The sequence below is a fragment of the Protopterus annectens genome, chromosome 13.part0, assembly GCF_019279795.1.
Source record: "Protopterus annectens isolate FY-2018-M chromosome 13.part0, PAN1.0, whole genome shotgun sequence".
Lineage (NCBI taxonomy): Eukaryota > Metazoa > Chordata > Ceratodontiformes > Protopteridae > Protopterus > Protopterus annectens.
Genome location: NC_056747.1, coordinates 558,397,335 through 558,411,321, shown reverse-complemented (window position 1 = coordinate 558,411,321; position 13,987 = coordinate 558,397,335). Strand labels below are relative to the sequence as shown.

Below are 13,987 nucleotides of genomic sequence, written 5' to 3'. Positions count from 1 at the left end.
CTGCGGCAATGACCACTGCACATCAGGAATCAGGATTCGTTACTATGGTGACTAGTATGGAGACCACTGCACTCTGAGGGTTGACAACAAACATTCATGACAGAGCTGCCAAGAATACTCTAGCGTCCCCAATACGAAATGTTTACACACACTGCATATCCTGTCTCATGAGCGGTAGACGTACTCCTGAAGTAAAAGTGTGCAAATTTCAGCTGCCAAATGCATACAAGCAGCGTGTTGAATGTACTATTTGGGAACAGCAGCCCACGAATGTTCTCGTTATCTAACTCGGGTGGAAACAGTGAGTTTCCTAGATGCGTGGCATCAAATGCAGCTAAAGCCTGGTTCCTTTGTAGCCGACGGTCTTCACATTACAGAGTGCACTTCATATAGTATGAATAAAAAGACCTTTATATCTCACACTCAGACTTGTTTTACAAGGATTGCTTCCATTTGTGCATCACATTTACTCTGTTTCAGGTGTGTTGAACATGATGTTTCTGTATGTGTGTGTGTGTGTGTGTGTGTGTGTGTGTGTGTGTGTGTGTGTGTGTGTGTGCGTGTGGGTGTGTGCGTGCGTGCATGCATACATATTTACATATGTCTGTAGGTATGTGTACACTTTCATGTGCTTTTAATAGAATTTTATTGTCCACATAACACAGACCCTGTAAAGTCATAATTCATCAGCAGAATAACAGATACTAATTGTTGAGATAAGCGCACAGTTTCTCATGGATGGTGTTTTAATGTCTGAGAACTTGGGAGCATCTAGCTGAAAAGATCATATAAAGAGGGTAATATCTGCAAAAAGAAAACATGCAGAGATTTTCAGAAGTAACCTATTCTGAGAAGAACCCAAATGAGGGCTGCCTAATACCTCATTTGTACTACAGGAATACAGTTTTAATACTTCCTTGTAATCCTAGAATATGATAGCATTGCATAAAAAGAATAACTTATTTATTACCTACAGCTTTTACCTAAGGTATCCATTGCAACAATCCTATGCTAGAGTGATAGACTGGTACAGGCCACTGTAAACTGCAGCATTGGGGGGAAATTCATCTTTTACCCCAGTCTGATGTCATAATAAATTTGCTGGTGGATCAGAGTATTTCCCCTTGCATGAGGTTAAAAAAAATATATAATATATTATATATAATATATATATATATATATATATATATATATATATATATATATATATACATATATATATATATATATATATATATATATATATATATATATATATACGAATAAAACTGAGAAAACACTGGCGAAGAAAATTATTAAAATAACAAAACTTGCGAAGGCATCTGTAAAACGTAAATAAAACTAGGTATAACACAAGAAGAAAGAATGAAGCAAGTTGAACCTGTGATTGAGCGTGCTTTTTTCTTTATTTATTTAAGAACTTCATCAGAATAAATAAACTGTGTAGATTACAAAGTTAAAATAGTGTAAGAAAACAAATAAAAGTAATCTTGTCCTATCAAAATTACTGTGTGCACAGTTTATTTATTCTGAAGAAAGCTTGCTTAATCATAGGTTCTACTTGCCACATTCTTTCTTTTTGTGTTATACCTAGTTTTATTTATGTTTTACAGATGCCTTCGGAAGTTTTTGTCATATATATATATATATATATATATATATATATATATATATGTTGGTGGCTAACTTTTATTTCATTCACTAGACTTTGCAGAACACTGATGTTCAGCATTAATAGATTGCACTATTATCCTATTAAAACCTTTAATACAGATACTTGGAATATTGTATAGTTTAAATACCACTGGCATTGACGGCCAGACATCAGATGGTACGCAGTTACTTGCACGAATGTGAAAGGGGTATTCCTGATGCTATAAATGAGTGCAGCAAAGGCAAGATGCCTAGATGCCATTTATGATAATGCAAAAGGCCGTAAAATTAAGAGATGCAAATGAGAAATGATGCAAGGCTTTGTCTGCTAATAAGGCAGTTTTGCAACTCAGTCCATCATTTGTGTTACACGCATATCCATTATTTAAACCGATGATTTGCCTTTGATATTGGAGTTGCAAGCCACAAACCTGACCCCAGCCATCCCTTCAGTAGTTTATCCAAGTATGCAGAAGCACTTCCCTGGCACACAAATTATTTTCTGCAGCAATCCGTGCTTTACTTTGCCTTAAAAGTGCGCAAACACTAAAATGACGCAGAATCAATTATTTTGCCCAGTGATCACTTCAATAGTCTGGCCATGTATGCACAAGCAGTTCCCTGACACACACATGAATTATTTCCCCTAGTGACCCTTTTAGGAGTATGTTCTAAAATGCACAAGCACCAAAATGAAACATTCACCCAAGCAACCCTTTCAGCGGTATGCCCTAGAATGCACAAGCACCAAAATCAATTATTTCTCCAAGTGATCCCTTCAGTAAAATGTGCAGGTATACACAAGCACCAAAATTAAACATTCACCCAAGTGACCCCTTTAGTAATATGTCCTGGTACGCACAAGTACCAACTGATCTCATCTCACATCTCTGCATTTTCCTGGAAAACTACTGCTTACTGGCATAAGGTCATGACTATTTATATGCTTAGTATGCAAATGAGTATATTATAGATTCATGTTTATGAATCATACTTATAGACATATGTGCCAAGCCCTTTATCAGTGTAGTAGCTGTCCCCCTATCACTTATACATTATGCATGTTACTCTTTTGCAATAGGGAGACGTGTTTACATATGTATATACTGCTGTTGAAAGTTCGGGATTTGCATCCATGTTGCAGCACATCATTTCACTGTAACATGCAGGCTCTCATAAAACAAGGTTCATCTTCCCATTAATGTAGGCAAATCATTACGAATGTGCAGCTGTCGACTCAATGTCTTTCAAATATGAATCTGCAAAGTTCTGATAAAGTGGAACCATGATTGTACCAATTCCCTATAAAAGAGACTCAGCTTTTAACATCACAAATGCTTTTTTTACCTTAAAATCAGTGCATATAATACATATCTTATTTTACTGTATTAATATATTCAGGCAGCTAAAATTCAGGAGTCAAGGACTGGATCACAAACTCTCTATTTGTACTGTGATTTTTTTTTTTCGAGACTGCACCCAAATGTTTGCTTTTGTTTTCCTGATCTTTCCTTGCACAGTTCATCTCCTCTGATGCTTATTATATGATATAGGATATCAATTTTATGATTAACAATTAGGATTATAAGTATTAGAAAATTAGGCAAATATGTTTATTTAAAGAAGTGTTTAAAGAGATAAAATCTACATGTTATTATACTTTAACAGAAGAAGTAAATGATTTGTATAAATTGTATCTGTGATTGTTTGCCCATTAGACATGACAGTTTGTATTTTAGAACAGATTTATTAATCCTTTTCATATAGCCTGAAGCATGCAATTAAAATGCCTACATCTAAATTAAAGCAATTCTACTAAAAATTTATGACACCCCAAATGATAATCTTATTATTTTAGTTGCAGCATTTTAAACCTAGATATTACAATGTTAATTGGATTCCACAGATGTTCCCCACCCTGTCTTCATAACAGCTTTTATTTTTTTTCAGTTTAAAAAAATACATTAATAAAACCAGTATTCTATAAAATTAATCCAACAAGCACTCGTCAGTAATCTTACGTACAAACAGAGAACATTCTGGTGCAGCGTTGTGAAGGGTGGCAAGAGAAAGCTTTTGTCAGAGTCCTGCCTTAGGCAGGAAAACTGATTTTTACTGCAAAACAAACTGCAGGAAATATACATTTAAGTCAGGTAAGGTAGAACCACAGCATATATTCCAAGAAGCATTATGGTGTTCTTTTATGCAAGGAACGAGGTTACATTTTTGCTGGTTATTTGTAATGTCTTAATGCAAAATGATTCAGCACCAGCACACTTAGCCAGCTTAGAAATGCAAAGCAGCAAGTGAGTGAATGAAGAACAATGTTGATATTACATCAAAGGCTCTACTACATACTCAATTCCAACGTTTTTTTAAAGATTTTTGCATTAATGTACCAGGATGCCAAGCCCACTCTAATTAATTTAAAAAAGGTGTGGGGGGAGGGGTTGCCTGCTGTTGACCTAGCATTAAATCTACATACAAACAATTTTCAGGTTGGCTGAATGACTTCAACTACAGTGCCAAACTAAGGACCACTGCAACAGCACAGATGGTCTTTGGGCAGTTCTTTTATAATCATCTTTGTAAACGATACTCTGTCACTGCAGACCACCTACCCTGATTTGATGCTTTTCTTTGAAAGCTTTGCAAGCACTGACAAAACAAATATCTGGCCATTTTCAGTTTCTACAAAACTGATCAGATTCTCACTTTCACCTCTGCAAAAGCCAAAGACATGCTCATCTTCCCAAATGCTACTAGTTCTTATATTATGGCCCAGCTGTGACTATCCTCTGGAAACAGGTCTTCTCAAAGTATGCCATATTCTCATACAGGTCTCCTTAAGAGTTCTGGTGTTGCAATTCACTAAAAATAAAATCAGAACAACTGATAAAATCAATAATATATCCTCATAAGATCTCAAAGTGCAGTAGGCATAAAGTGCCAGGTTTACTGCTAGACATCCTTCAAGAGCCTAGGTTTGTATACGTTTGTGTGTGTCTTAAGCAAACACACTGGCTTCCGTTCAGATGGTATCTTACAATGAGTCACACAAAACAGACTCATAATGCTGCACTTCTCTTTGACAAGTGTGCAGCACTGAAGTCTTTAAAGAAATGGTATATACCACCTCACACTTTCTGTACTGCCACTCAACTCATTACTGAAATATCAATATCCCATACTAAGCTGAGTGAGTACACCTTCTCAGCATCACTGTTCAAAGTGGAAAACAAATTTTGACACCCATTAATCCCAAACAGGTTCTTCCAAAGCCATGGATCCCACACAAGCAAGCACTTAATAATGCATCTGAAGCCATTTTACCAAAAAATAGAGTCACAAATGCCACAATGTTGCAACATGACCCAATGTGTCATCCTGTCTCTACTCTCATTATCAGTCGCAGTGGGCTTCCTGACTCCAACTGCATAACGGGTACAATGGTTAACCTTTCTTGCAATCCTTTATAGTAACTTTACAACATGAATCTGCTGTACCTTTAGCGTCTATATCACATTATCGAAATCTTACTACATGGAATCACTAAAGGTCGACCTCTAGTGATCAATGTACTAAAACATCGAATAATGTTTTAAAAAAAAACAAACAAAAATAAAAACGAACTAGTGTAGGCAGGAGGCAAGCCCCCCTGCACCCCCCACACACCCCCTACTTCAATATTCCAACTCCGAGACCGCACTACATTGAGGTAAATGGAAATGTCCCCCTATGGAGATTTCCGTTTACCTGCACAATGTTCTGCGATTTCAATGTTGGGGTGCTGACAATATCAGCTTTGATATTGTCGGCTTTTGACATTATGAAGTAGACTCTATCTTTATTAGTGGTCATTGCTTAACTAAATATTTATGGTGCATCTGTGTGATTTGCAACACAATTCCTAAGCAAAACTCAGTAATTTATACCATATTCATTAATATACGTCACGTTTTATTTCTCTTTTACATAACTGCCTTCTCACGTGATGGGACTATCTATCTGGAGTGACAGGTTTATTAATTTTCTGAATATTTGTCTAAGGCCATTTATCCTGATAGCCACGCCAGGAAAATGGATTATGCTTAATGTGATTGTTACACTAACAAACAAATAACATGTTTTACAATAAGAAGGTTGAGCAAAAATTACTGTGTAACCTTTTTTTTTTGCTAATGTGTTAAATTGAACTCACACTGGAGTTATTTTATAGTACATACAACTTGTCACAGGCTGTGAATGTAGTACTGACCATTGTTTATCTCATACACAAACATGTAACACACACACAGACACATAATAGTGGATATAAAAAGTGTACATACCCCTGTTAAAATGCCAGGTTTTTGTGATATACAAAAGTGATATTCTTACAATTCAATTCAACAACAAACAAATCTGTTGGGGAAAAGTATAAAAAATAAAAAACGTACAATAAGCTGGTTGTATAAGTGCACACACCCTTAAACTAATACTTTGATAGAGTACCTTTTGATTTTATTACAGCATTCAGTCTTCTTGAGCAGGAGTCTATCAGCATGGCACAGCTTGACTTGGCAATATTTGCCCACTCTTCCTTGCAAAAGCGCACCAAATCTGTCAGATTGCGAGGGCATCTCTTGTGCACAGACCTCTTCAGGTCACCTCACAGATTTCCTATTGGATTTAGGTCTGGGCTCTGGCTGGGCCATTCCAAAACTTTCATTTTCTTCTGGTGAAGCCATTCTTTTGTTGATTTGGATGTATACTTGGGATCATTGTCATGTTGAAAGGTGAAATTCTTCTTCATCTTCAGCTTTCTAGCAGATGCCTGAAGGTTTTGGGCCAAAAGTGACACAGTGGATAGTATTTGGAACAGTTCATATGTCCCTCCACCTTGACTAAAGCCCCAGTACCAGCTGAAGAAAAGCAACCCCAAAGCATGATACTGCCACCACCATGCTTCACTATGGGGATGGTATTCTTTTGATGATGCAAAGCATTGTTTTTGCACCAAAAGTACCTTTTGGAATTGTGGCCAAAAAGTTCAACCTCGGTCTCATCACATCATAACACATTTTCCCACATTTATTTGGGCGGCTTGCTGTATTGGTTTGCAAATTTTAACTGGGCATGGATGTTTTTCTGTGTAAGAAAAGGCTTCCATCTTGCAACCCTACCCCATAGGCCAGACATATGGAGAATACGTGAGATTGTTGTCACATGTAGTACACAACCAGTACTTGCCAGAAATTCCTGCAGCTCCTTCAGTGTTGCTGTATGTCTCCTGGCAGCCTCCCTGACCAGTTTTTGTCTTGTATTTTCATCAATTTTGGAGGGACGTCCAGTTCTTTGCAATGTGACTGTTGTCCCATATTTTCTCTACTTTTTGTTGACTGTGTTCACTGTGTTCCATGGTATATCCAATGTTGTGGAAATTTGTTTGTATCCTTCTCCTGACTGATACCTTTCGACAATGAGATCTCTTTGATACTTTGTAAGCTCTCTGTGAACCATGGCTTTTGCCATAGCAGGCAACTGAATAAAAGTCAGGAAATCCTACTAGGACAGCTGAACTTCATTTGGGGTTAATCAGAGTCTCTAACTGATGGCAGGTGTGTACCCAAGAAAACTGAATGCTGTAATTAAATCAAAAGTTGCTTCAACAAAATATTAGTTTAAAGGTGTGCACACGTATGCAACTTATTGTACGTTTTTTATTTTTTATATTTATCCCCCAACAGATTTGTTTGTTTTTCAATTGAAATCTACAGGTTATAGGTCATATTAAAGGTGGGAAAAGTTTTGAAATTATTTATTGTGGTCTCTTTTTTTATTTCACAAAAACCTGGCATTTTAACAGGGGGTATGTACAGTTTTTATATCCACTGTTTATATAACACACACACATATTAATACATGGTCTAGTGGGTAAGGCTGACATGGCGTTAAGTTGACATGATTGATGTCAATGCAGCAACTTTGAATCACACAATATTTCAGATTTAAAACAAGTTATTCAAAAACTAGGCATGCTTTTCAATTTCTGGCTGGCAGGAAAACCTGCATCACACTGAGTGCAGCAATTCCAGTAGATAGTTTGGGGTGTTCCTTTTAAGTAATGAGGGCTGCATTCAGCAGTGGCCATGGCTTTCCAAATGTGTTTCTTGTTGGGGCCCTGTTGTCTGCTGAATTTTTGTCCAATTCAATGACCAGAACCCAGTGATGTGAATCTCCTCACATAGTGTACCAACACACTCAGGATGTCACATACTGAATGTACTATACTAGGCTAACCCAGTGATGTGAATCTCCTCACATAGTGTAACAACACAGTCAGGATGTCACATACTGAATGTACTATACTAGGCTAACCCAGGGATGTGAATCTCCTCACACAGTGTAACAAGACAGTCAGGATGTCACATACTGAATGTACTATACTAGGCTAACCCAGTGATGTGAATCTCCTCACATAGTGTAACAACACAGCCAGGATGTCACATACTGAATGTACTATACTAGGCTAACCCAGTGATGTGAAGCTCCTCACATAGTGTAACAACACAGCCAGGATGTCACATACTGAATGTACTATACTAGGCTAACCCAGTGATGTGAATCTCCTCACATAGTGTAACAACACAGTCAGGATGTTACATACTGAATGTACTATACTAGGCTATATCTTTCCATGTTTCCATGGCAACACTGCTTATTCCTCCAGATTGTCAGATATACAAGGGCTGTCCTACCTGTCAGACAATGTTAGAGCACATGGAGTTTGGTGGTCACTAAGCAATTCTCCCTAGAATGTTTTACAGTAAAAAAACAATACTGCAGTTAGCTTAGCCATTGCGGAAAGGCAGGTTAACAGTTCTGACAGCAATGCTCCTCCTACAATATGTAGTCTTTGAAGAAGTATATTCTTGCCAGTGTTCCTGAGTTTAGAATGATACTAGTATATCTATATGAACATCTCATAAGCTACAGATAAGGTGATCAAAGCATAAATAAAGATGTAATGTTCATTGCACATGAGCAGCTATCAGTCCAAACACAGTATAAACCATTCTACATATACACTTTAGTTGGTGAAAATGAATAGCTCTATATAGATACAGACTAACATAGCATACCCCCTATGCGTGTGCCATACAGCTACTTATGATTGCATAATGCTACAATGAAATGCACAAGGCAAGGATAAGCTGCTACCTGGAGCTCTTTAGCCAGGCCGCTGTCTACTATATGATACTACTCTCTCCCATAGAATATGGATTTATAAATGGCTGTAGCACACCTATATTCTTTTTAATTATCAAGGTCAACTTCTTGGAAGACAGTGCCTAATATCAATCCGCATTGTGGGAAGCAAATGTTTTACAATGCTGCAGAAGACAAGTAATGCTTAAATGAATAACAAGGTAGCATTACCAAGTAATATTTGTTTTTAATAATTAACAGTACTGACATTGCAGTAGCAGTACTATTAATACTCTAAATTGTCCCAGTATTAACTCTAAGTTTATCGCCAGACTGTGTGTACACCATGGTGCTCTTCAGATTATGTGATAGAATTTATAAAGCAATTTTTGCTCACTTGTATTCTCAACCTGCACCAACGTTGCTTATGGTTCATCAAGTGTTTATTAGAAGATTTTTACATGGAGATATTTAAATAGAATATTTATCGTGCCATATAAATTAAGTAACATTTCTAAATCAATTATTTTTTTTTTTGCTGGATGTTTAAAAAGTATTAAAGGCTGGTTGGTGTCATAATTCAAATAAACAGGAAGCTAAGAGGGCTAATTAAATCCAACAAGACCAATTACAAGGTCAGGAAAATTTCACAAACTAGAGAGAACCACAAGCCCTTCTATAGCTATATTCAAAGCTTCAAAGGCACCACATATCAGTGTGCTGAACTGGTGATCAGTGTTGGTACCTTCACTAAGCAAAGCAACATAGCGAATTTGCTGACTGAAATTAAGCTCAAAATTCACCCCCACTCCACCCCTGCCTCCCCCCATGAAATACCTATTAGCATAATCCCCCCAACTATTAACAAGGAGAAGGCCCTGGCAGTGCTCTCTAAGGCCAAAAACACTCTCAATTGGCCTTAACATCCCAGGATGCCTCCTTAATAGCTTGAATCATGACCTATTAGGACAACTTGAGTCACTTTATAGACTCAAAAGAGGCTTTGTACCATGGGAATGGAGAACTGCAATGGTTATCTCACTTCACAAAGGTGGACCATCAACCAACCCCTGAAACTACAGACCTATTAGTCAGACTAGTCTAATATGCAAAACGATGCAGATAATTATTTTAGAAATGACTAAAGACATAGACAACCTTCACCCACTTGAACCAACCCAGTTTGGTTTTGTCAAGTGAAGGTCATGCCTACTAATCTTAGTGAATATTCTGAGAATGTCACAAGGCAATGGATGAGGGGAAAACAGTCCATACCACCTACTTGGACCTGGCTGAGGCATTCATTATAATACCCTACCTAGGTATCGTTGACAAACTCACCAAACTGCACATAAACCCCTGCATAACTTATTGAATTGCTAGCTGGTTCATAGACAGGACTCTGGAAGTCAGGATTGGTGACACCTCCTCCACTCAGAGACCAGTCACCAGCAGGGTAGCACTGGACTTCATGCTAGGACTGTACCTATTTGGCATCTACTTCTTTAAGGTAAAGGCTAATGTCAAGTGACTGCAAATTGGGAGCTATCATAGATCCCTCACCCCATGACATAAATATCTTCAAAGATAGTCTAAAACAGACAAATGACTGGTGACAAAAAAAAAATCAATGCTATGAAATGCATTATAGTGCCTTTTAGGAAATTTGCCACCCAGGCTAATTACTCCATCAATGAGATGCCCCTAAGAGTTGACCCGGTAGTCAGGGATCTGGGAACATGTGTAGACAGTAATCTGGCCTTTTACTAATGTGGCCATGGTTGTAAGAAAATCATTCTGTCATCCAACTTATAATTAAGAACATGGCATCCAGGTCCTAGGATCACAGTGCCACTTTATTTGGCCCTTATCAGACCCATTATTGAGTATAATACCACCTTCAGAGTGTACCTGACTAGACATATGCACCAGTTGGAACTCCCATAAAGATTCCCTACCAGGAGAATCCAGGGTATACATATTGTCTTACATGGATTCCATTAAAGCTATACTGAGAGGCCATCTATGCCTGGCACATAAGGCATCCTTAAATCCATCCCTAATGGACCTTTTGCACATCTGCAAAATTAACAGGATCAGAACCTGTTGATCCAAGGATTTAAATTTTGCTTGTGCCATAAATAAGACAAGTTGGTAAGACAGATATGTGTCTCAGACTATCCCCATACTCAGGAACAGGCTCCCATCCTTGTGAAGGAGAGTCCACCCTTAACCCTATATCATAACCTTGACAAATGAATGGGAAATCAAAAATTTGCACTGGGTCTGACCCCCATGTTTCTGATAGACAGACGCAGACAGTAATATCAAAACCTAACACCCCCCCACATAACCTCTAGAAACTTCTTAGCTAACAAACTCCCTCCTAATAAATGCCCATGATACACAGAGACAACAACTGGGTTGGATTGCATGGCTAAGATTTTGAACATATGCACCTACATTTTATAGATATGACAAAAACAGGGAATTTTGTAAAGAGATTCAAAATTTTCCGTAAGGTATGTGGTCTGAAAGATGCATTATTTCAGAGTCAGTGATACTAATTAATGCTCCCTTCCTTCTTGTATAAAGCAAAAAGAATCCCCTGTATAATGGAGCTTATTAGAAATACTGAGAAAAGTAATTACAACGAATCGGGAAAAAAGCACCCAGTTTAGAAGAATGTATTTATTTAGCAATTGTGGTCTGTTGTTAGATTGAATGAGAAAAAGAAAATTAAGACTGGACAAAGTTGAAAGCTACTTGAAAATGATTACATTTGTTACTTGTGTCATATGAAGAAAGTACTAACTATGCATTGTGCATTTGGAAAGTCATTTTCTTTTCTTTCCAAATGTTCGATACTGTAAATAGTTCTATACTGACATTTTGATTCCTTAGTTGAGTGTTTATTGAAAATAAAAAAAAAATAAATAACAGTACTCAGCGTATGGCATGCAAACCATGCTCTTGATCAGATACCAGCTTTATATATTTCTTAGCCAAGCACATTAACCGTTTGCATCAAGCATCGTGAGTCAGAAAAGTGCCCTGGATTTCTTACTAGTACCTCTTCATGAAGCTGAAAATCTGAGGCTTTAATTGGAAAAATATGCTTCTTAAGCACAAAATCCTAATCACATTTGTTTATAACACTTGCATAATTTAACACTTTTAACTTTTTCAATGTTTTTATCTTTTGGTGTCTTTAGTGACTTGGTTTAAAACTGTAAATTGGTTCCTCGGTTTTATGTATAAAGAGTTGATATATTTTTTTCTCCACATATATCAGTGCATATACTTTTTCCAGTATTTTGTAGTTTGACATTTAGCCTTTTTATTTTATTTCTTTTCCAGGGTAGAGCACTGATGTCCATGGACCTTTTTCAGACTCATTCCAGGAGTGGTATACGGTTAAGTGACTTGCTCAGAGTCAAACAGTTAGGCAATGGGGGTGAGGGAATTAAACCTTGTACCGCTTGGCCACAGGATAAGCCATGGTGGTGCAGGGGTAGTGTTGTTGCCTCACAGCAAGAGGTTCTCCCGTTTGATTCTCGGTCGGAGCGCCTTCTGTGTGGAGTCTGCATGTCCTCCCCGTGGTCGAGTGGTGTTCGAAAGACATGTGTAGAATGAGTGCGCCTTCATTGAAGGTTGGGCATCAAACTGCACCTCAGCACTCATAAAAAATCTACTGACAATCATTAGCAGACCAGAGTTCCGCTGTGGCGACCCCTAACCGTGAAAAGCCAAAAGAAGAACAGCAACCACCGCTTGGCCACAGGAAATAGCTCATTACAAATCCATTACTCCACTAAGTTAACTGCATGACAACTTTTACTTTGAAAAGAGCACCAAATAATAAAGCTTTTGAAGATTAAATAATTCAGATAATAACTGACCACTGACAGTTTTTGTACTGGCCCGCACATATTTATGACAGGTATTTTACTTCTGTCATTTAACAAAATCTGGCCATGACACTAATGTACTTAGAAATAATTTGATGCTGTTTTCTGTGTATATTAAATGTAATTGGTAAACAAAATAGGTTAACACTTACCAGCCAGGTGTAAATTCTACATGGGCATCAAAGAATCCAGTGACTTGTCCAGTTGTAACTTTCCAGCCTTCAATCCTTGCCCGAATTAATCCTTCCCGTTTCTGATTACGGACCACTTTCACTAGACCAGGGTATCGTCTGTGTACATATTCTTCTAGGGGCTTCTTCAGCTCCTCTAAAGAAAATATATCATTAGCAATTCAAAGAGTAAAATCATGTAGTACTAAATAATGTTATTCAACTGCTGACAAATTAAGAAAGGCAACGAAAGGTCAATAGTTCAAAATTTCAATATTTTAAGATTGCTTCTTTAAGCAGTAAAGGAATGGTAGGGTAAATCAATATAACTTCTGCAGGCAATTTTCCATATTTATTCTTTTTTTACTGCTGTATAATATTTATGAATATTTAACACGATGTGCTATATAGTGATGCTAACAATGTAAACAGCAATGCAAAGTGAAGTATGTATGCAAGGAAGAAGACTGAGAAAAAGTGAATTTGTGGATAGTGAGAATATTAGTAATGGATGGCTTTGAGAGAAACCTTTGTATCTGGCAGAGTTAGTATGAAATACAAGGCACAGCCTTCCACTGTAATGTAAACAAAGTTAAATTAAGCTGTATTGCAATATTACTTGTGGAGCTACCCAAATCCAGATTTAGTATTGGTTGCTGGCCCTCATGACTAAGGTACAAGTTTTGCTAAACTTAGTTGCTTTTTAAGGCAATAATGAACATTTGACAGTGTTGATGTAGTCATATATAAGGAAGCCAGTCTTACTTTTAAATAATATTAATAGAGTGTATGAAGTTTGAAAGATGTATTAAAATAGATATGCTTTACTTTTCAGAGAATGCACGTGTTTCCTTTGTCTGCGTATCCTTTCGGTTATGATCCACAATATATGGTTGCTAAGTTCTCCTCGTTATCCGCTTAGATGTTGCGTTGCCTACACATTTGCTAGCAATACTGTCCATTTTCTTTATTTATATTGCAGTTAAATATGTCGTATGTGCTTTCTTGTACAAACTCAGATTCATTAAAGTGCCAGTGACGAGACACTTTGGATAAATAGCA

General features: G+C 37.3%; 1 protein-coding gene across 2 annotated transcripts in view; it reads right to left on the bottom strand.

The window, feature by feature from the left end:
• GALNT17 (polypeptide N-acetylgalactosaminyltransferase 17) overlaps nt 1-13,987 on the bottom strand; it is a 1,233,091-nt gene that overhangs the window by 763,821 nt on the left and 455,283 nt on the right. For both annotated transcript variants that reach the window (XM_044054203.1, XM_044054202.1), the window contains exon 4: nt 12,908-13,082. In XM_044054203.1, the coding sequence (XP_043910138.1) occupies nt 12,908-13,082 (175 nt within the window). The remainder of the gene's footprint in view (nt 1-12,907; nt 13,083-13,987) is intronic.